Below are 20,747 nucleotides of genomic sequence, written 5' to 3' on the forward strand. Positions count from 1 at the left end.
TGAGTAACAGCGGAAGTGGGTGCTGAGACGTAACGTGCAGGCTCTTTTCAATATATGCATGACAGGCTGGAGGAGAGGCTCTTCCACACTGTTCTAGAAAACTGACATGAAGTATGCCAGAGTCTCCTGGAGTCTGAATTCTTGCCCCAGAGGAGAGCTGCTCACCTCCCCGGGGTGCCTGGACCCGTTAGCCACAGGCAAGCTTTGCAGACTTAGGAAACACACTCAGTCACCTTCTAAGTTCCCTAAACCAATGTGTCTTGCTAGACTTGTTCTGGGGCTTTTTGGATATTTTGGTATCTGTTTGGTAGGGCTTTTCTTCATTTCCTCCAAAGACATTCAGTGGCATATTTCGACGACACAGGTGCTCTCCACCGTAGAGTTGGAGACTCTTCTGCGCATGCGCGGCGCCTAGGTTTGCAACCAGCGTGCCCTGTGGCCTGGGGGAGCAGCCCCCGACCTGGGGCTCCAGTTGCACTGTCAGAGGACCTAAGCCGGGGCCTTGGTCACCTTGGGTGCTGCAGGACCAGGTGGGCCCCAGCGCTGGGCACGCCACCGCCAAGGCTGGGGTTGGGAACCACGCTGGGGAAAGACTTGTTGGCAGCACCAGTCACGGCGTTATCATGGTGGGCTTCTCAACTTTGGGGTGGCTTGAGAATTTTTTCCACGCATAGCCATTTTCCACTTCTCATTTTGAAAACAAACAAACAAAACTCCCCAAAAGTTCAGCTTAAATAAGTAAAACTACCCCCTTGCACTAGATCTGGGTTTAAGTTCATTTGAGCTAACTTGCAATGGCTGTTTTCTGTTCTTTCTATATTCTTGTCCTTTATAATTATTTGTCTTAAAGGTTTTTTGCAATGGAAAGTTGGCAATAAAGAAGGGATAAATTAGGTATAATCGATTACTGGGCATTACAACTGTATTATCCGACACCACAGAAGACACTGACGTTTGGTTGAATGTGAAATGCCTCTTTCATAACATGACTGGGCATGTACATGTGGTGTGCTTGTCTCAAGTTCTGTGTGCAAATAAGTTATGCAGTGTTGCTGGTTAAGTTGGCTACAGCCGATAGCCAGATATTGTGGATATACACTTACAGGTAAAAATCAAGGTTAAAAAAAAATTTAAGTACCCAAAGCAAATTTCTTTGCTGTTTGCCTTTCTTTTTTTTTTTTAAAGAAACACAATCGAATTAATCTGCCAACTCCCTAGACCCCTATAAAGTAAGTTAACGGCAATACATTAGCTTGGTACTTCCATGATTTACATATGCTCAGGTTCCATTAAAGACAGTATTGACTAAAACTCAGGCTGTTATGAAAGTCTTTCAGGATTCTTTCATATACCGAAATGTCGAATACTTGATATGCTATGTGTTTGGTTGGTTTTGTTTTTGTTTTTTGTTCGCCACGGTCTAGAAGTAAGTCTTCTGGTCATCTGAGATAAAAAGCAAATATTTTGAAAATCAGTAAATTTTTAAGGACTGTATGCATCCATGGCCCCTTTTGGATTTGTTCCTGGTATCACCTTATTTTTATTTGGCTTTAAAGTGGTTTTGTGATACTTCCAATTCGTTCATTTTATTTATTTATTTTTAAAGACTTTATTTGAGAGAGAGAGAGAGAATGAGAGAGAGAACACGAGATGGCGGAGGGTCAGAGGGAGAAGCAGACTCCCCGCTGAGCAGGGAGCCCGATGTGGGGCTCGATCCTGGGACTCCAGGATCATGACCTGAGCCGAAGGCAGTCACCTAACCAACTGAGCCACCCAGGTGCCCCCCAGTTCATTCATTTTAAAGAGCTGAGGAGAAATGCACAGGGTCACCTCTTTTTGTTCATCTTCAGCTTTGCCAACAGGGCAGAGCCCCGGGTTTCAGAAATGAAGCAGAGAGCTCTGAGCCGGAAGGAGGGAGGGAGGGAGAGAGGCAACTGGAACTGGACCAGCCTGGCTTCAAGTGTGATCCCTGCTACTTACTAGCTGCACAGCACTTTTCCCATCTGTAGAGTGGGCTCAGTGACACCTGCCTTGCTGGGGGGTGGGGGGGGTTGAGGATAAAATGAGCTAGACTGAGAGGTGGACTGGAGTGGTGGCTGGCCCCTAGAGAGCTGGCTGCCCATTTAGCCTCCCCTCTCGTCTGAGATCAGATTAGCCTCCCCAGGCTCAGCCTCCTCAAGTGTAAAACCAGGAAGGTGATATCCTTGGTGGGGTGGGCAGGGGCGGGCCAAGGTCTTGTGCAGATTGATGACAACCAGCCTGGAAGAGAGGAGCTTCTTAAATATTAGCACATGCCCTGGACACATAGGTCCCTTTCCCTTCTCCCTTAGCCCTTACCAAGGGAACTACTGAAATTCTGCCCAAGTGAGGGCCAAATATCTGCCATTGGCAAAGTTATTTAAAAAAAAAAAAAAAATCCTGGCAGATCGGGCCCCCAGAATACAATACAATAAGGGCTTTTTTCTGTTTTCCTTCTTACCCTATTATTAATTCCAAGTACTGAACCAACTTCAACGACTTATTCCTCAGTGAAGCAAAATCCTGTTAACTGGATGGCCTTGCAGAGGGGTGGTCCTTCTCCAGAGATTTTATGAAAATGTAGTTGTTTCTTAACTGAACGTGAGTTAGCACTCATACTGCTGTGTGCCTGCCAAGTCTCTTAACATCTAGAAGCTTCCAATGGGTCATCTTATAAGAGGGGAATAGTCATAGGAGCTGTCTCCTGCATAGAGTTGTTTTGGATGAATTGAGATAATATATATCAAGGTGCTTTGTAAACAGTTTTATCAATTAGCTAGTAGAAATCTAAGAGCTATGTAGTAAAATAATAGAAAAATATAATGGAAAAAATTTTTGTTTGTATATATTAAGCAAAAATCTTAGGGATCTTAAATAAAATAATAATTATTTTTTTTTGGAGGTAGATTTCATCTCATGAGGTCTCTTGGAATTGAGGAGAATAAACTTGTAGAGAAAAAAATAGAGACATTCAAATCAGCCCCCACTGTAAATCCGTGCTGCTGAGAATTTTATCTTTTGCCATCAGAATATCTTTTTTTTTTTTTTTAAGATTTTGTTTATTTGACAGAGAAAGACACACTGAGAGAGGGAACACAAGCAGGGGGAGTGGGAGAGGGAGAAGCAGGCTTCCCACAGAGCAGGGAGCCCGATGTGGGACTCGATCCCAGGACCCTGGGATCATGACCTGAGCTGAAGACAGACGCTTAACGACTGAGCCACCCAGGCACCCTCCATCAGAATATCTTGATATTTTCTTTACCTACTACTCTGTCCCCTTGAAGAAGATTGAAAACAAAAAGAAGCAACCCAGACTGTGGAAGAGAGCTGGTTTTTCTTTTAAGATATATTTGTTTTCCAAAGCCTAATGCAGTTTTTCCTCTGCAACCCTGGAACTCCCTTCTCTCTCAGTGAAAGGCTTGGGAAGGGCGGCTGGAGCATGTGAGGTCCTACTGCAGCCGGAGGAGTCCTTATCCCCCTTTTTTTTTTTTAGCCCGTGGCTCTTTACATATGCTGCTTGTCTGAGATTTCTGGATTAGATTTCAGGGAGGTGAAATGTTACACCCTTGAGCCTCCATGCCAGTTTCCCAGGACGAGAGTCAAATCTGTAGCCGCTCAGAGGTGAGAATCTTTCAAGGCTCCAGAGAGAGGCCGGCTTTCTGTCCTGTTCAGTTGGCTGACTGGCTGCCAGGAGCAGGTGGGGAGAAACTCGTTCTATTCCTTGGGTGATTCAGCCAGGCGCAAAATAAATAGGCAGCTGAGGGCAGGCAGAAAGGACTGGAAACTGCTGAAATTTGAGTCTGCAGGGCTGGGCTCATCTTGGGAGCTGCTCTGTTCAACTGTAAAAGGAATCCTGAGCCCTGGGCAAGGGAGCGGTGGCCGGCCTGGTGGAAAGACCCCTGGCCTGGGAGCCACAGCTTCGGGCCCCGGCTGGCTCTGCGGAGCTCGGCGGGCCCCCCAGTCCCCCTCTCAGAGCCTCCATTTCCCCATCTGCAGAATGAGAGAGGATCTGATGATTTTTAAGATCTTTCATCGGCTTCTCAAAGGACGACTCAATCCGTGTCTAGGGACAGTGGCACTTCCAACGCATCGTCTTCCAACCCGGAGAAGGAGAACCCCCACCCCACCCCACCCCGCCCCGGGGCCCTGCGGACCTGCAGCCAGCCCACCAACCTAGGGAGGCAGAGATCTGGGACTGGGAAGATGGGGGAGGAACAGCAGGGGAAGACAGAGTGGGGGGGGGTGCATCTATCACTCCCCAAGCCAGAGCAAGAAATGAATAAAGGTGATGTGCCGCAAGTAGAAGAAATCATCCTAACTAGATTTCCCATGGCTTTGGCATCATTTAAGAAAAAAAAAAGAAAAAAGAAAAAAAAAAAAAAGACATCCTTCTACCCACAAAGTGCTCAATTGTGCAAGCCACAGAGTCCCAACATGGCCAGCTTCCTGAAGGTGGCCGGTCAGAGACCTTAGTGTTCATTCCACCGCCGACTGAAAAAGATGGTCTGAGCCCTGTCGACTTCATTGTTCGATGTTTCTGAGCGAGGCCTGCCTCCCTTGTTCGCCTCCTCGCAGAGTTATGAGCTGTTCTTCATTACCTGCCCTACCTATCTGCACAATCTAGCCGCAAACAGCTTTGGTTGACCACACCACTTCCCTATTGAAAGTTAATACTGTTTGACTCATTCTGTGTTACTAACCTGAAGCCAAAGAAAACAAGGCAGAGAATAACCAGCTTGTGTGGAGTTTGGAAAGCTCTCAGAGGCCCTGCTTTCAAAATCCTATACAGTAGCTTTACTATAGCTCCCTGCTGCAGCTGCAAAGAAATGAAGGAAGCAGAAGTGGTTAAAAAAAAAAAAAAAAGCTGGGGGTGGGGAAGAGCCAGGGCAGGAGTGGGGTGGGGGGGGATGCCCCGCAGACCGCGGCAGGACTCGGCATCATCTGCAGAAGATTATGAGCACCTTCTCCCGGAGCTGCGATTCTGCCTTCATGCACCAGAGTATTCAGACAGAGGAGGGACTGTTTACGGAGTTCAAAGGAGAGAAAGATCAAAACACGCGTGGAGAAGGAGGGTCTCCTATTGCTTGCGGAACGGAGTGGAGCTGGGCAACTGGTCCCAGCAAGCCAGGCTGCGGTAGGCAGAGCCCCAAGGGAAAAAGACAGAGAAAGGGGCAAGTCTGAGAAAGGGGCAAGTCTGTTCCTTTCAGATCTGGGAAGGATTTGCCGGGAGAAGGTTGCCTTTCTTTGCTAGGGGAGCCTTCTCGTCCTTCATTCCATAACTGGCTCAGATGTATGTGGTCACCAGGGTGAATAGGGGGAGTTTGTGTCTTGGTCCCCTCCCAACGTCTCCTGGCAGGCGGTGGGACTCATGTTGTCTTCACTGCGTCGTGGCTCTTTGTGGACCCCAGGCAAATAGCCGCTTGCCCATTCAGGTAACGGGTGGAGGAGAACTTTCTCCCCTCCAGATGCTCCTTCTCATCTGGGTGTTGGCAGCCGTGGAGAGAAGTTGGCCTCAGTGAGGTCCTCATCCCCCAAACAACCTGAAAGCTTTTTCTCTGGATGGTGTGAGGTGGGGTTGATAGCCCATTAAGAACAACGACTAGTTATTGTTGCCTTTCTGACCAGCAAGTGCTCAGGAACCAGGGTGCCCTGGTCTTCCATTCACCTGCAGGGTCTGCTCGCCCACTCTCTAAAGGACTTTGACAGCCCCTCGGTCTCCTGCCTCTGTGAGGACAGCCCTAAAGTCAGTTGGCATTTATGACACGAGAGACAGAGAGAGAGAGAGAGACAGAGAGAGAGATAGAAATCAGATGCTCCCCCCTGCCACACCCCCCGCCCCCCACTGCTAGGAAAATCCCCTGGGGCCCAGTAAGCAGGCCTTTTAGGAATGGGAAGGAATTTCCTTACCCCTCTTCAGAAGTAGAGGAGTGGAGAGCATCTTACACACGGCTGGGTGCACATCCCAGAATCAGTCTAGCCTACGGAAGGGGAGTTTATTCACTCCTTCCTTCCCTCCATTTATTCATTCAGCTTACACTGACTGGGGCACCACCGAACCTGGCAGGGGGCCTCAGTGTACCCTCCCCACGCCTCTGCAGGTCGCTCGGGGTATGTGCCAGGACGGAGGGGAGGAGACCTGCGGGGTGGAGCGGTGGCCTGTGTGGAGAACAGGAATGCCCCTGCAACGCTGTGAAGCAGGTGGAATCTGTGGGCCTCTGCCATCGTGTTCTCCTCATCCCTGGGCCTGGCCCTGGGGCTGGCTCTGCTGAAAACCAGGACTCCAAAGCCAGTTCAGAAGCTCCAGGCAACATTTCGGGCCATACTCACCTCTCAGTACTGCCCCCACCCTGCCACCAAAACGTACCCCCTGAAGGCACCTTCCATTCAGAGCCCGGTGGGGGCAGGAGCTCCTCAGGTTAAATGAATGCACATTACCAGCCCTTAGGCTCTCGGGTTACTTTATAATCACCCTCCAACGGAGTTTTCTGGAGACAGTCCCTTCATTGAGGAGAGTGGGTAATACTTGGAATGACAGGCTGATAGAGAAGAAAGGATCTTGAACTTGTGAGCTGTCTGCACCCCTCCCTCTCTGGGGTTGCCTCCACCACCCCCACAGAGGGCTGCCTCTGGTCAAAAGCAAAAGAAACCGGGCGGGTTCTCCGCCCTAAGCTACAATTACCTCCTGAGTCACCAGACAGAAACAGGAGGTAACCCGTGGCGACCAGTGACTGCAGATTTTGAACTCCTCTGCTTTCAGGGAGGTCCAGGTCTCCAAAAGCTCCTGCAGGCGAGCTAAAAATGCCGCTGTCTGTCACTCTGAAGCTTGAAAATGGCAGCAGCCCTGTCTTGTTTTTGTTTTTGTCCCTGTGAATCTTGGGGGCCTGGTTTGGGAGGGAGTGGGGCAGGCCCCACGTGGGCCTTCCTTCCGCCTGGAGGCTGTGCTCCTTGCTCCCCAGCGGCCTTTGCCTCTCCCCGGGACCGTGGTTTTGCATACCTTTCCTTCTCTACTTGTCTCTCGAAGTTAGGTCTTGGCCCATGGGACGGTGTGTGGGGGCGGGAGGGGGCGTGTCCGTGTGTGTGTGTGTGTCCGTGTGCGTGTGTGAAGATACTCCAAAAACCCCAAGGCTTTTTGCAGCAGTCCTTTCCTCCCACAAGGGTGCGAGGCTCAACTCAGCACAAGGGCCTTTTATCCATTCTCTTTTATTTTTTAGTTTGATGAAGAAAACACTAGAGGGTACAAGCTTTGCAGGCTGTTTGACTTCTAATGAGACCGTTCTCCCTGAAACTTGATAAGCTCAAATATGGCACGTTTCCTCCACAAGTCCTTTTTTCTGAGCCCTTGTCCGTTCCGCGGCAGCAGAAAACTTGAGTTCCAGCTTCCTTCGCCCCAGACACATTCTTCTTTCCTACGTTCTGATGAAGGACAGGTGGACGGCCCCAGTCATGAAGGGTCTGAGCACCCGTTCAGTCAGTGTTTAGTGAGCCTGTCATGTGCTGGATGCTCCCGTTGGTGCTAGGGATACAGCCGTGAAGAACAGAGGCAAAACCCCACATTCTCGTGGAGTACAGTCCAGTGGGCACAGACAGACCACAAGTAACATTAATAAGTACCGTGGAGACAACCGAAGAAAAGGGCTAGGCATTGGCTGGGTCGGGAGAGTTTGCAATTTAAACTAGGGTGTTTGGGAAAGTCTTCAGGGAGAAGATGAAATTGGAGCAAAGACTTGAAGGATGGGGGGATGTGGTCCACAGATATCTGGGAGAAGGGCATTCTGGGCAGAAGAAACAGTAGATGCAAAGGTCCTGAGGCAGACGTATAGGAGTAACAGCAAGGTGGCCAGGGTGGCTGGAGCAGAGTGGAGAATTCAGATTGTCTGACTTCTAGTTTCAAAATAGGGGGGTATTGACCTTAGAAAGCAGGCTTAGCAAAAGTAGAGCCTGGCCTCTAAAACACGTGCTTTATGCCGTGTGAGGGGCCACTGCAGGACCATGGTTTGGGAAGACCCAGGAGAGGGAAGCCCCATGCACAGCCAGACTTGTGGTCTCTCGCTTACCTATTGCCACCTGCAAGAGAATCAAAGTGCTCCCCGACCAAAGGCATCACTGTCCCTGTAGCTGATTCTCCTGGGGTAAAGTGTCATGTCTGTGGGATCCTTAAGTAAGTCGAAACACATGACCTAGGAAGAAGCAGCATCCTGATGGACTTTTCTATACTGGCTCAGTGTGATTATCCATGTGTAGAAGGCGGGAGGGCACCTGCCCAAGGCACGTAGGTGAGGGGGAGTGGATAATCGTACAGGTAGGGTGATGAGCATTAATCTCAGACTCACATTCCTCTTGCTGCTGATGAGAGGAGTTTGGCCGGGAACAAAAGATCATCATTTTTTTCTTTTTCTTTTTTTAAGATTTTTATTTACTTATGTATTTATTTGAGAGACAGAGAGAGAGTACACATGTGCACAAGCGGGGGGAGGGGCAGAGGGAGAAGGAGAGAGAGAATCTCAAGCAGACTCTGAGCTGAGCGCAGAGCCCGACGCGGGGCTCAATCTCACGGCCCTGAGGTCATGACCTGAGCCGAAACCAAGAGTTGGAGGCTCAACTGACTGAGCCCCCCAGGCGCCCCTAGTGTTACTGTTTTCTATCCAATCAGAAAAGCAAGAAGTGAGACCCTGGAGAAGGTTCGGCAGACTGGCTTTTTTCCCAGCTGCAAACCCCTGAAACTTGCTAGCAGGTTTTGAGGTGAGTCTAATGGCCCACTGCCTCTGGAAGCAGCTCTCGGATGATAATGTGGAAGGGGCCAAACCCCAGAGTGGGACGCCCCAGTGAGGAGGGTAGTCTGAAAGGCTCAGTGAAGTCTTGAGGGGAGAGAGGTGAGGCTCCAGGAAGACCACTGTCCTGGGTCGCTCATCACTGTCCAAAGGGCCACTGACAACACAGCCAGAGGCAGAGGGAGAGTGAATTGTGAGCATGTGTTGTCAGAGCTGCTTTTCACCAGCACATGGGAGAGTAGTGAGGCCGGTAGAAGCCTAGCTTCAAGATCGAGCTCCAAGGACCAATTTGACAGCTGAGCTTGGGACTGGCTCCCACAGGCCAGGTGTCTGGCTGAAAAAAAGACAGAAGGAAACCTTTGAAAGTCCTAACATCATATGAAGTTGTTCAAGAAAGCCTGTGCTTGGAGGCGTCCAACGAGAACCAGTTGAGTAGCTAATTGCTGCAGGTATAATTGCTGTGAATGCTTTTAGAGCCCCTCAGAGTAATCCATCTTAGTCCTTTAATTCCAGGCTTTCAGATAAGGAGGCTGGGTGATGAAGAGACTTGCTCTTGTCCGCAGGAAAGTTGGGTGGAAAAGCAGATTTATAATGGAGGTTCTTAACACGCAGACTGGCAACCACGTTTCCCTGGTGCCATGTTGTTTCTCTAGGGGAGAGAAGGATGAGAGCACCTGCGTTCACACCCCCATCCTTGTGGGCACCCGGAAGTCTCAACTGGCACGGAATAGGTTCCTCATAAACCTTTCCTGCTCTTCCTCAAAGTCCTTCCTTAGATGCCTGGAGAGGAGTTACTTTCCACTTGAAAATTCTGGGTCCACCTTACAGATCAGCCCGAGTACAGCCACGGTGACTCACTGACTCAACTCAGTGATGGCCATGGAGAAACGGGCAACACCCACTTACCTATCGGGCAGACTTTTGGCATTTTCAGCTGCTCTGCATACATTGAAGAGTTAAAAGATTAAGAAAAAGACCACCAAATGGTTGTCACCAAAACAAGGCCAGCACTTGGTGCTCATGGACACTTAATCTAAGCACAGTTCTGGTCTATTTGCTGTGGTCCTTTCCAGCCCAGGGCAAATTAGAAGTACGCTGAAGGCGCATGCGTATAGGGAAGAATCACTCAAATCCCCGGGATAGTCCCGGGACCAGGAACATCAGCATCACTTGGGCCTTAGTAGAAATCTGAATTCTCGGGCCACATCCCAGACCTACCAAGCCAGATCTGTGATTCGGATGCTCATTCAGGTGTGTGAGACATTAGCTCTCCACTGTGGGTCACAAGACGGGTCTGGTGCTAAGCACGAGCTGGGAACAGAAGTGGGATGATAAAGGGCAAATCCTTATGAGGCTCTGCCGGCCCCGGGATCTATAACCACCTAACACTGTGCACCCTGGGCTCGCACAGAAATTGGCATTTATAGGTGCATTGAGCAAGATTGCGGGCGGCGGGGGGAGTAGGTGTGTTTTCAGACCTGCCCTCTTTTTCTAATCAGCTGTGTGAGATTAGATAAATAACAACCTCTCTGAACTTCACTTCTCCCACGTGGGTTAAAAAACAAGGCTGATTTCTCCAGCTCTTCTCCAGTTGTGAAGTACTCTAACTTTGTATGGATCTCCTAGTTTAATAATATGGGAAGAAGTTGGAGGGAAAAGTTAGGCCACCAAAGTTTATATAGCATTGGGCAATATAGAAACATGTAAATATAATATGCATTCTAATATACAATATGGTATCATATATATTGTTATGTTATATTTTCTATTGTGACATACACAATGGTATAATGCTGCCCAACATTACATTAGCCAGCCGACTGGGCGCCTGGGTGGCTCAGTCGTTAGGCGTCTGCCTTCGGCTCAGGTCGTGATCCCAGGATCCTGGGATCGAGCCCCGCGTCGGGCTCCCTGCTCGGCGGAGAGCCTGCTTCTCCCTCTCCCACTCCCCCCCCTTGTGTTCCCTCTCTCTCTCTCAAATAAATAAATAAATAATCTAAAAAAAAAAATTAGCCAGCAGACGGATAGGTTTGCGGTTAAGAAGATTTATTTCATTACCTACAAGGTGCTTTAAGGAAGTATCACATTCGCATTCAGTACTATTACTTTCCTGTCCTCGGGACTTTAATGACCCGACTGTTACACCAGGAAAAGTGAGCTGTTCTGTACACACGTCAATTTCTTTTCCATGGTCATAAAGCAGTAGCAAATTAAGGGGAGGGGGAAATCCATGTCTTCTATCCAGATCCCTGTGGTTAGTATCAGATTGATTGGCAGGCATGTTTTGAAATGCATGTATGCTTTTAGAAGAATCACAGTGTTATGTATAGATAGATACAGATGTAGATGGATACACACCGAGAGATAGATCTCTTTTTTGTATTATCATTTTGCATACATTTTCCTCAACTGCTCGTCATGACGATGCTTTGAGTCTACACCTTCCTACTTTTTCTGCTGAGAATCTATCAAGAAAAGTAGTAAGCCCATACCAGAAACATGGACTAACAAACTGCCATAAAATTACTCTCTCTGGCCAGAATTTTCCAGGAAAAGGTGACAATTTAGCCTTACCTATTTTCTCTGATAGAAATAATAGCATATTTCACAGTTCGGCAATGGTTTCTTGAAAAAGATAGTTCAGTTATGGATGAGATATGCATACCTCCTCAGTCTCGTTTTTATAGCGGAAAATTGAAAGCTGGTCTCATTATCCATCACAGATATCATAACGTTTAGGGATGCCTTGTGGGCAGCCAGCCCAGAAAACTACAGGACATATGTCTTTGGAATGAAGAAGTAAAATTTAGCAGATGGGATTAATTTATTTTTTTTTCTTTCGGCTTTTTATGACTCTGCATATATAATAAAATCCTAATCAAAGACTTTTTTTCAAAATGTGGGAATGGTAATAGAGAAACATAATTTAGTATATCCTTTTCAACTCTGGTCAAGATTCATTAAGATGTCCTAGTGTGAAATCTCGAAGTAGCCACAATTTTAAGGACCACTGTGTCCACATTTTCAGTGGACTTCCGATGTGCTCAAAAACCCAGGCTGCCAACATGCAAGTGTTTAGGCCTGCATTGTAATTCTACTAGATCTGATCCAGAGTTGAATTCCCTGCTGCCCTCTGAAGCCCAGTACTCAGCAAGAAAGAAGGAAAGTGAGTTTGATAGTGGGCATTTCCCATACTCCTGTATTTAAAATTCAGGGGGCAAATTGACATTTTAATTGCACACAGATACAGGAAACCGGAGACATAAAGCATTCATTTTCCCCCCACTTGTAATTTTAGATCGGAAGCTTCTGTATTTCACACAAAATATTGCTCTTTGGCCCATGAAATCTGATGGCTTCAGAAAAGAAGAATGAGGTGTTCTTTCGATCTAGCTTATAAATGCATCGGAACCACACCTTTAATATGATAATGCTTTTTATTTCCCTTGTTCCTTGGTGTTACAGCCCTCCAGCCCCATGGTGAGGAAGGGGCTCAGGATTCCCTGCAGAGGCAATAACGCTCTTTCTGCCAGGACCACATATGGGGAGGGTGTGGAGTGAACGCTCCCCTGCCCCCCAACCCACCACTCCTCCAGCATTAAACTCAGCCTCCTGACTCTCGGGGCTTAGGAAATAGCTCAGAGTGAAGAATTGTTTTCTCTGAAAGTTATGCCTGAACATTCCTGCTAAAGCAGACAGTCATCAGCTAATCTCTGTAAATGACTACGATTTTGGCAGGTGTCAGCTGGTCCAGAAATTGCTCACATGTTAAAACATTTTTTTAAACATAGGGCAATGAGAGGGGACTGATAAAAAAAAAATAATAATAATCTCACGTTGTGCCTGGCCACAGGAGTGCATTACCTAAAATGACTTATTCTCGCTCCGTTTCTTGGTGGTACGTGGTCCCCAAGCTCGGTGGCTGAGACAGACACAACTGACAGCCTTTCTTCAAAGGCCAACCGTGGACTCCACAGTGCCGAATGCTTGTATTTAGAATGATCTCGTACACATCATTCTCCTGGATCACCCACTGTCCTTGACATGGTGTTCTTCAAAAATGCCACTGGGTGCCCAAGGAATGTGAAGTTTTGAAATGGGTACAAAGCCTGCTGGAAGCCTCTGCACTATGACTTCGCCAACCGGCATTCTTTTGGAGGCTGTAGAACTGTCCAGAATCGTTTTTCCTGCCTTTTTCTCTGCTCGACTCCTAATACTAGCCATTAGGTTGCTAGGCATTTAAAAGGCTAAATTACTGTGCTTTGAGTGGCTTTTGAGTTGGAATTGTTTGGGGGGCAAGAATATCAGATTTTTCAGTCTGATCACCAGAAAGCTAAGAATCTGTCACAAAGATAAGAGGAGGGAGGAGTCAGGGAAAGATCCATCCAGAGACAGTTACACCATGGCCGACTGAAATAGAACGTTCTAGAAAAAGACATTTTCATACTTCTGAGGGAAAGGGATGACAGGAGTGATTCCGGGACCTGGCCCGATGGCCTTTCGCCCACAAGGCCGGTGCTTAAAATACTCAGCCGGTAAGAGGCCTCTCACATGTGTGCTGGCCCTGCCTGTGTGACTCAGGCTGTTTGTGTTCAGGTCGAGGGTTGTGGGCTGTGGGGCTGAATCAGAGTCCAGATTTGCCTTGGTGACCTATGAAAAGAGGGAGCATTGCGTTTGAACTACACAGATATTATGCTTAAGTCGTTTTCCTCATTTGGGAGCCAAACAGGTCTTGTTCATGATAAAATCACCGCAATATAGTGGGGCCTTTTTTTGGTCTGGAATGTGAAACCATGTCAACTGTGCCAAGGGGCCTGGCAGCAGGAAGAGACGGCCAGCCACGGAGATTTGGAACCATAATACAAGTTATAAAATTTAATTTTGTAACTGTAGCGATTGGGAGCTGGGCTAAAATATACTTGTCCCACCCCGCTCCCAGCCTGGGCCGGGGTGGGGGTGGGATGGGGAGTGGAATCCACGGATCCTCTTTCTAAGTGAGGTCTGGGTCAGGACACGTGAACAAGCCCTCGATTATGGCAGCAAGCGGGCCGCTCCTCCAGTGTCGTTTGGAGGTCACCTGATGACAGCGGCGGGTTGGGGGGCGGGTGATGCTGGTGAAATTGGTCAGTGACTCTTCATTCGGACCCCAGGGGTGAGAAAGGAGCAAGGGCACATCCTCTTTGAAAGGAGAAGGGATTGCCTGGCCCCACGGTGGCTCTATCAGTGCACCCTGAGCCTCAGTTGTGCTTGATAGGCCTGCGTCTCCAGTGTGAAGCCCTCGTGTTGGGGGAGGAAGGAAGGAAACAGGAAGCGCAGCCCTCCTGGCTTGTCCCATGTGAATGGCTTCTGCTCACTGCATCCCGGTGACAGTGATTTGGATGGGGAACAAGGCAAGGATACTGATGGTCTATGTGGACAACAGAGAGGCCCACCTTCCCACCTTGGATTCCTGAGCCCTTGGGGGAAGCCCATCCAGCCTCCTGGCGTGACCTCTGGGCTCCAGGAGGCCCAGCCTTCTGGGAGGACTGGCCCGGATGAGGCCCAGGCTCCACCTTCCCGTCAACCCCCTAAAGCTTAGAGGGTACACCTAGGGAAGTCGGTTTCAGGGAAGAAGCATGCTGAAGAAGGCTCGTGAGACGCTTTCGAGGAGAAGCTTTAATCGCAGTCATTTACAGAGGGAGCGGAGAGGGGCCAAGGGGCTGCCCATGCCCTGCATTTAACAGGAAATCTGACCTCCCCAAGGACTGCGGGTTTGTAGCCACACCTCATTTCCTGTTGGAAGGGGCGTGTGCTAAGCTCCAGGGCCCACTTTGCTGCCTCTAAAACCTGCCGGTGGCTGGGTTTGCAGTAAGGAGCGGCGGTCGCGATGCCACAGGGAGGGCACCTTTCCTGGCTGCCGTAGCTCAGCCCGCAGCGCGTGGCCAAGTGCCAACCATTAATGCACCTTCTCTCCCGCCCGACCGTCCACCGCCACCAGTCCCTGTATGCCCACTGCCTTCTGCCCGGTGGAGATGGGCGCAGAGGGTTGGGGAGATGGGGCGCAGGCTGGGGGAGCACCCAGTGGCCTGTGATGAAAGGGCCCCCCCCGTCTGCCATGGGGACAATGGCCCCAAATTTCCTCGGGAAGCCAGCCCCGTGTGTGCCAATCTCCAGTAAATCCACATTGGGGGTGAGGGGAGAGGGAGGGGAAAGACGAGAAAACCCCCAATCTTAGAAAATCCACAATACATTTTCTGATCTTTTCCCTCCCTCCTTCCTTGCCTCCCTCTCCCCTTCCCACCCCCACTCCCTTCCCCCTCCCCACAATAGGACATCGTCAGAAACTAGATGATCAGACCAAGCCCGGGAGCTTGTCCTTTTCTGAGCGGCTCAGTGAGCTGGAGCAGCTGCGGCGAACGGCCATGAGGGTCAGCCCACACCACCCAGCCCCCACACCCAACCCTCGGGCCTCCTTGAACCACTCCACTGCCTTTAACCCTCAGCCTCAGAGTCAGATGCAGGGTAAGTACCTGGAGGGAGCCCGCTTCCTGCCTCGCCCTTGGGCTGCACCCCCCCAGACCAGTCCTGGCTTCTCCTCCTTGCTCAAAGGGTGGTCCTCACACCCGCAGTCTGGGAGCGCGCTAGACAGCAGAGTCTCTGGCCCGCCCGGGACCTCCTGAGTCAGATCCACGCTGTAATGAGATCCCCAGATCGAGAGGCACTGGTGCCTGGGCTATGGAGAGATATATCTATATGCAGATAATATCTTGAATTTTTTAAAAGTTAGCTTTGGCTCTGTTGTTTTCCTACCTACCCAGCAGGCTTGAACACACCACACACACACAGCCCAAGCAAGGTGAAAGTCAGGATGGTTCCAGTTCTTGTTGTCTTCAGATTATTTGTGGGGTTTGTATCTAATATATGTTCTTTTAAAAATATAAAGAAATACTAGGAAAGTCTGGATGCCAGCACATCAAAGGTATTATTTACAATAAATAAATGGACCATCAGTAAAGAATGCAGATGAACGCCCCCCCCCCCCCACACACACCATACACACATACCCGGGTTTAGCGAGCAATACCTATAGTTGGTAACAATTAAGAGAAAATCCTTATGCCTTGATGGTGAGAGTGTAAGTTAGTATATTTGGAAAACAAATTGCCAGTTTGGAAAACAAATGACTGTAAAATACAATAATTGCATAAAACACACTGTGCCAAATTAGATAATACACAGAGTTCATTTGCACTGTAGAAACCACTGACGTCAATGATTATTTGCTCTGTGATACCATTTCGAATTTCCGAAATGTAGTCATTTTCTTTATGTGCTGCGCAGGACACAGCTGCGTGGGATACGGTCACAGTAAGATTCTTTCTCCAAGTAGCAGGCTTGTCTAACTCAAAGGGAGAGATAAGCAACACATCTGGGGGAGAGGGCAGGTGGCCAGCCAGGGACATGCTACTTGCCCTCTGGGACCGCAGAAATTAGCTTCCCCAGGCGTTTTCACTGTGTGAGTCCTACCGGGGGATGTGTGCTCGTCATGAGTTTTTTAAGGTTTCCGGGCCAGTCGCTCCCTTTGGGGTTAGCACATGTGGGGCTCTCGAAAGGCAAGCATGCTCTCTTGCACAGAGTTTGATGGCTCATCCCACGAGCTCTCCTAGTTATGTGTCTGCGGAGGTTCTGTTATTTGAGTGGAAAGTTCCCAGAGAAGGCTTCCCGTCAGATACCGTGCCCACAGCTGCTAAGTGGCCCATCCGTAGGGTGGCCCCGTTGTCTCCAAACAGAAACCGAAGCTTGATGTTGGTGGGTTCTCTCTCATCTACGGACTCATCTTCGGTGTATTTAGGAGAAAGCCTCCTTGAAATCATCAGTTTTGTGGTGCTTATCATGAATACTTGTTCAAAATATGCATATTGATTTTTCTTTAAATGCCAAAATGCAAGTGTGTGTGGTAAATCGGATGGAGTTAAGTGAGAGAGATGGATGAGGGGTGAAATGAAACTTTCCTTCCAAACAGAACAAATTCTCGAGGAGATTCCTTCATCTTGTGTTTAGGGCCATTTAAATTAATTTATGCCATCTGCAGGCCTCCATTTGTAACAGCAAAGGGAAGCCTTCTGTTTTCTTATTCTCTCATCGTGTAACTGACGATTTAGCCTACTCGGCTGATAAAGGGACTTGCCTTCTTCTACTGATACTGGAACCCAAACTATGAAGCATTTTTAAAAGCAATGGAAGATTCAGCCACACGGCGGCAAGATGAAATGGTCACCGTTAAGTCAGCTTTGTTTCGGACAGTTTTGGTGAGGAGTGAATCAGATCTGATTTGCCTCCTTGTCAGATAGCTCTTTTTCCCAAAAAGAAGAGGGGGAGGGTGGTAAGTGAATTCTTGTCCTCAGCCGTCAGCAGCTCTTGGGGGGGGGGGGGGCGGGGGTGGAGATATTACCAGGGCCGAATGGGCATTCTTTAGCTCTTGGAATACTATATGCTTAGCAAAGGATCAGGTTTAACACAGAGCCTCACCCCTTTCTTGTTCCTTTTAAAAACTTTTTACTTCTGCAACATGTAAGTAGTAATAACTTGCTTTTAGAGTGCCCCAGAGGCTTGGTTGCTGCTCGAAAGAATGTGTTAACTATATTGCTGATTCCCTTTCTTTCCAAAATATGATTTGCCTATTCAATCCTTCACTTGTAAAATCGTAGGAGCTTTTTAAAAAAAATAACTATCCAGGATATATTCACGTAAAACTACTTTTCCTTTTCTTTCTTTCTTTCTTTTTTTTTTTTTCTGTAAGAAAATGCTTTTTTATCCTAGTCATGTTTTGAGTAGACCCTTGGGATGTTTTTTCCCCTGAAATTAGAAAGTTAACAGGGATAATAGTAAAGTCTCTTTCAGCCAGAACCTTCATTTTGTTCTTGACAAGTAGGAAAATGGTTATTTTCCTGGCTTAGCTCTAGAGACTCCATATTATATTTAAGAAGATGCTTTATATAAAAATCCAGCCTGTGTTTATGGCTCGCTATGAAACGGCAGCCATCGTCGTAAGAAAAATATCCCAAAGGTAGTCACAGCAATGCCACAGCGTGCCGTACAGATGTGTGAATGTTTCCAGCCTCGGGAAATATCCGCGACTGGGGGCTTGGAGGGATCGTGGGTTGACAGAGAGGATGGGGCTTCATCCGGAGAGTTAAGCCTGCCCCTTTAACTCTGTCAGTAGGAAATCACAGATCTATAATAACACCTCTATTTATCTAGAATCAGATGTGCGGAGAATCACTCAAAATAGGCATCTCAAATTATCTGAAGCAGGATAAGGGAAGAGGGGGGCAGGTTGTCATGCCACCAAACCACTGTTTACTTGTTGAGGTTTTAACTATTAAAAGGGCTGAGGTTAACTTCAACTTCCTCCTTCACGGGCTCTTAAAAGTGAATAGAAAGCCATTTTTGTCATGGCTGCACGATTAGTTAAGGAAGACATCGTCTCGAACTTCTACAGGCGGGTTTTAGAATTCGTGTTCAGTCATGGGAAGGAACACGGACACGTGTCCTTTTAAAAGATGGGACAGCACAGATGCTAGCGAGATGAAGTCGCTGATGCTGATGGGTCACACACACTCTCCTAGAGAAGGCTCCAGGCAACCCCAGCAAGTAATTTTAAGAATTTGACTCCCGATTTACCAAAAATGATGAACCACATTTAAGGCTGCATAAACCCCTCTTTCTGGGAAGATGGAGACAGGCTAGTATCTGCTGGTGCAGAAAACTGGACAAAGAGGCCAGTTTTGTTGTTCTTGCGTGCGTTGCCATAATCGTCAGGGCGTGAGGTTTAACTCTTTAACTGGACCGGTTATGATAGCTTTTGGCACAGGTCAAGCCTTTTGTATGCATTATCCCGCTCTCACCACAATCCTGGGGTGTGGTTTAGAGACAGAGCAGCTGAACCTCAGAGGTTAACAATTGCCCAGAGTCTCCAAGAGCATAAGTGACAGACTTGGACTCAAACCCAGACCTTTCTGGGCTACAGAGCCAGTGTGGACAAGGTGGCAGGTTCTCTGGGATCGAGGATCGATTAGACACAGGGCTGACCAGCGTCAAGGGAATCCCGATCATCAAAGGGGACATGGGAGAAGTACGGGGCTGGGCATTCCCTTGGCGGGCCTGTGTTGAATATGGTCTGTTATTATTAGATATTGCTAATAATGAGAACCTTAGGGCCAGACTCTGTGATGGGCACCTCGATAAGCTGTTTTTTTGGGGGGATGGCCGGTGGGGGGACATGTACATTTATTTTTCAAGTTGGGGACAAAAGAAAACTTAACTCAGAATAATGCATCTCTCGCGCGAGGGAATGAGGGACAAGGGGGAGGAGGAGGGCTTCCCAGCTACCCTCTGTCTGCTTTACTGGGGCGACAGCCTGGCCTTCCTGCATGGAAGAGTCTGCCTTGGGGTCCACTGGGACCAAAGCCTCCTTAACGTCCAAATCCAGGCAACCTCTGATCAGCGTTGAGGAGTGTGGGTACCTCGCTTTGAAGGTTGATAGTATGGTCAGGGAGCAGAGACCCCGACATCTCAGATTCACCTCCTCAGTTTTTGTCTTCCAAATGTTTTTTGTGTGGATAGTGATTTTCCCCAAAGGATAAAGTTACTTTGGAAAGACTATGTTCTCTGGTACTGTTGTCTGTGACGCTTTTTGAGATATGAATTGCCTTGGTTCCTCCCCTATTATTCAGGCTTACTTATGTCAGTGTTTACCAGATGCATTGACAAAAGGGGAAAAAAAAAGCCTTTCCACTTCCCTGTAGAAGGGACAGAGAAATCCCCTTTCCAGCCTTGGGAGTAAAATACCGAACTGCATAGCACTTCTCTTTTCTTCTTCTTCCTTCTCTGTCTCTGTCTCTCTGTCTCTCTGTCTCTCTCTCTCCTTCCTTCTTCTTCTAGAAGTTCAAAATCAAAGGGGGGATGGGAGCCCTTTGATAACCTTGGAAGTAAAGACGACCATCAGACACCAGAAATGTGCACGTATAGATCTATCGGTGGTCTTTTAATGGTCACACGACAAAGCAAAATAGTCAGGGCGCTAGGAATCAACACAGAAGGCATGCTGTAAACTTGAAAAGTGAATGATTTAAAAATAACTCTTATCTAGGTGTGGTAGAATTTGAGAGCCTTTCAAGGTTGACGACAGAATCTTACATGGTTGACATCAAGCCTAGATCAGGTGTCCCCATGAATAAATCAAAATAAATAAATGCAAGGGGGAAGGAAGGGAGGGAAAAAGAAAATGGTGGAATGGATGCGTGATGAAGGGCTGACACGTGGGGTGGGAGCCAGCTGAGGGGTGCCACGACCCTGTCCTGTCCCCTCTTCTCCCAAGCAGGCAGAGGGGTTAGAGTTAATAGGGCTAGAAGCAGGAATTGAGAACTCAGTTCATGTTTTCTGTGTTCTGGGCCGGTGCAATGTAAACTGTAGGTTTAGGGAAAGTGTGAAAAGCTCATACTAATGAGTGGCGTCGTAGTATTTGGAAAAGGAGAAAGTAGGATGGGAAGAAAGTGAAGTCTTTGTTTTCTCCTTCAAAAAAAAAAAACGGCCCTAAAGCCTTTGCATCCTAGTCTGCCTGTGCCTTCATGGCTTGAGTCTGATGTGGCTGCCCTGTGTCTGTCACCCCTGCTTTCCACTCACTCCTGTGAGTTACTTAACCGTGCTTGGCGTGGAAGCCAGTCTGACATTGACTCTCTGCGCTCTGTTTATGGAGAGGCAGAGCTACCAACACAGAACCCCCTTGAACAGCACCACTCAAATGCCTGCGCTGTATTTACAAGCACCGCACAGCTAAGTACTTAATAAACCGGCCCTTCAAAGGAGCTGCCAACCCGGCCGGGCATCAGCACCCCAGTCATCATCAACCACATTTTAGCGGGACTGCGTTTTCACACCAAATGTGTTCATGGATGTCGTTCAAGGTGACCGGACCGTGTT

General features: G+C 48.3%; 1 protein-coding gene across 3 annotated transcripts in view; it reads left to right on the top strand.

Moving 5' to 3' along the window:
• RUNX1 (RUNX family transcription factor 1) overlaps positions 1 to 20,747 on the top strand; it is a 90,806-nt gene that overhangs the window by 37,107 nt on the left and 32,952 nt on the right. For 2 of the 3 annotated variants that reach the window (XM_064579115.1, XM_045902493.3), the window contains exon 4: positions 15,096 to 15,287. The exons of the other annotated variant lie outside the window; for it this stretch is intronic. In XM_064579115.1, the coding sequence (XP_064435185.1) occupies positions 15,096 to 15,287 (192 nt within the window). The remainder of the gene's footprint in view (positions 1 to 15,095; positions 15,288 to 20,747) is intronic. 3 annotated transcript variants of the gene reach the window in all.

The sequence above is a fragment of the Mirounga angustirostris genome, unplaced genomic scaffold (genome assembly GCF_029215605.1).
Source record: "Mirounga angustirostris isolate CCGP_5_RB_7025 unplaced genomic scaffold, mMirAng1.0.hap1 SCAF_1, whole genome shotgun sequence".
NCBI lineage: Eukaryota > Metazoa > Chordata > Mammalia > Carnivora > Phocidae > Mirounga > Mirounga angustirostris.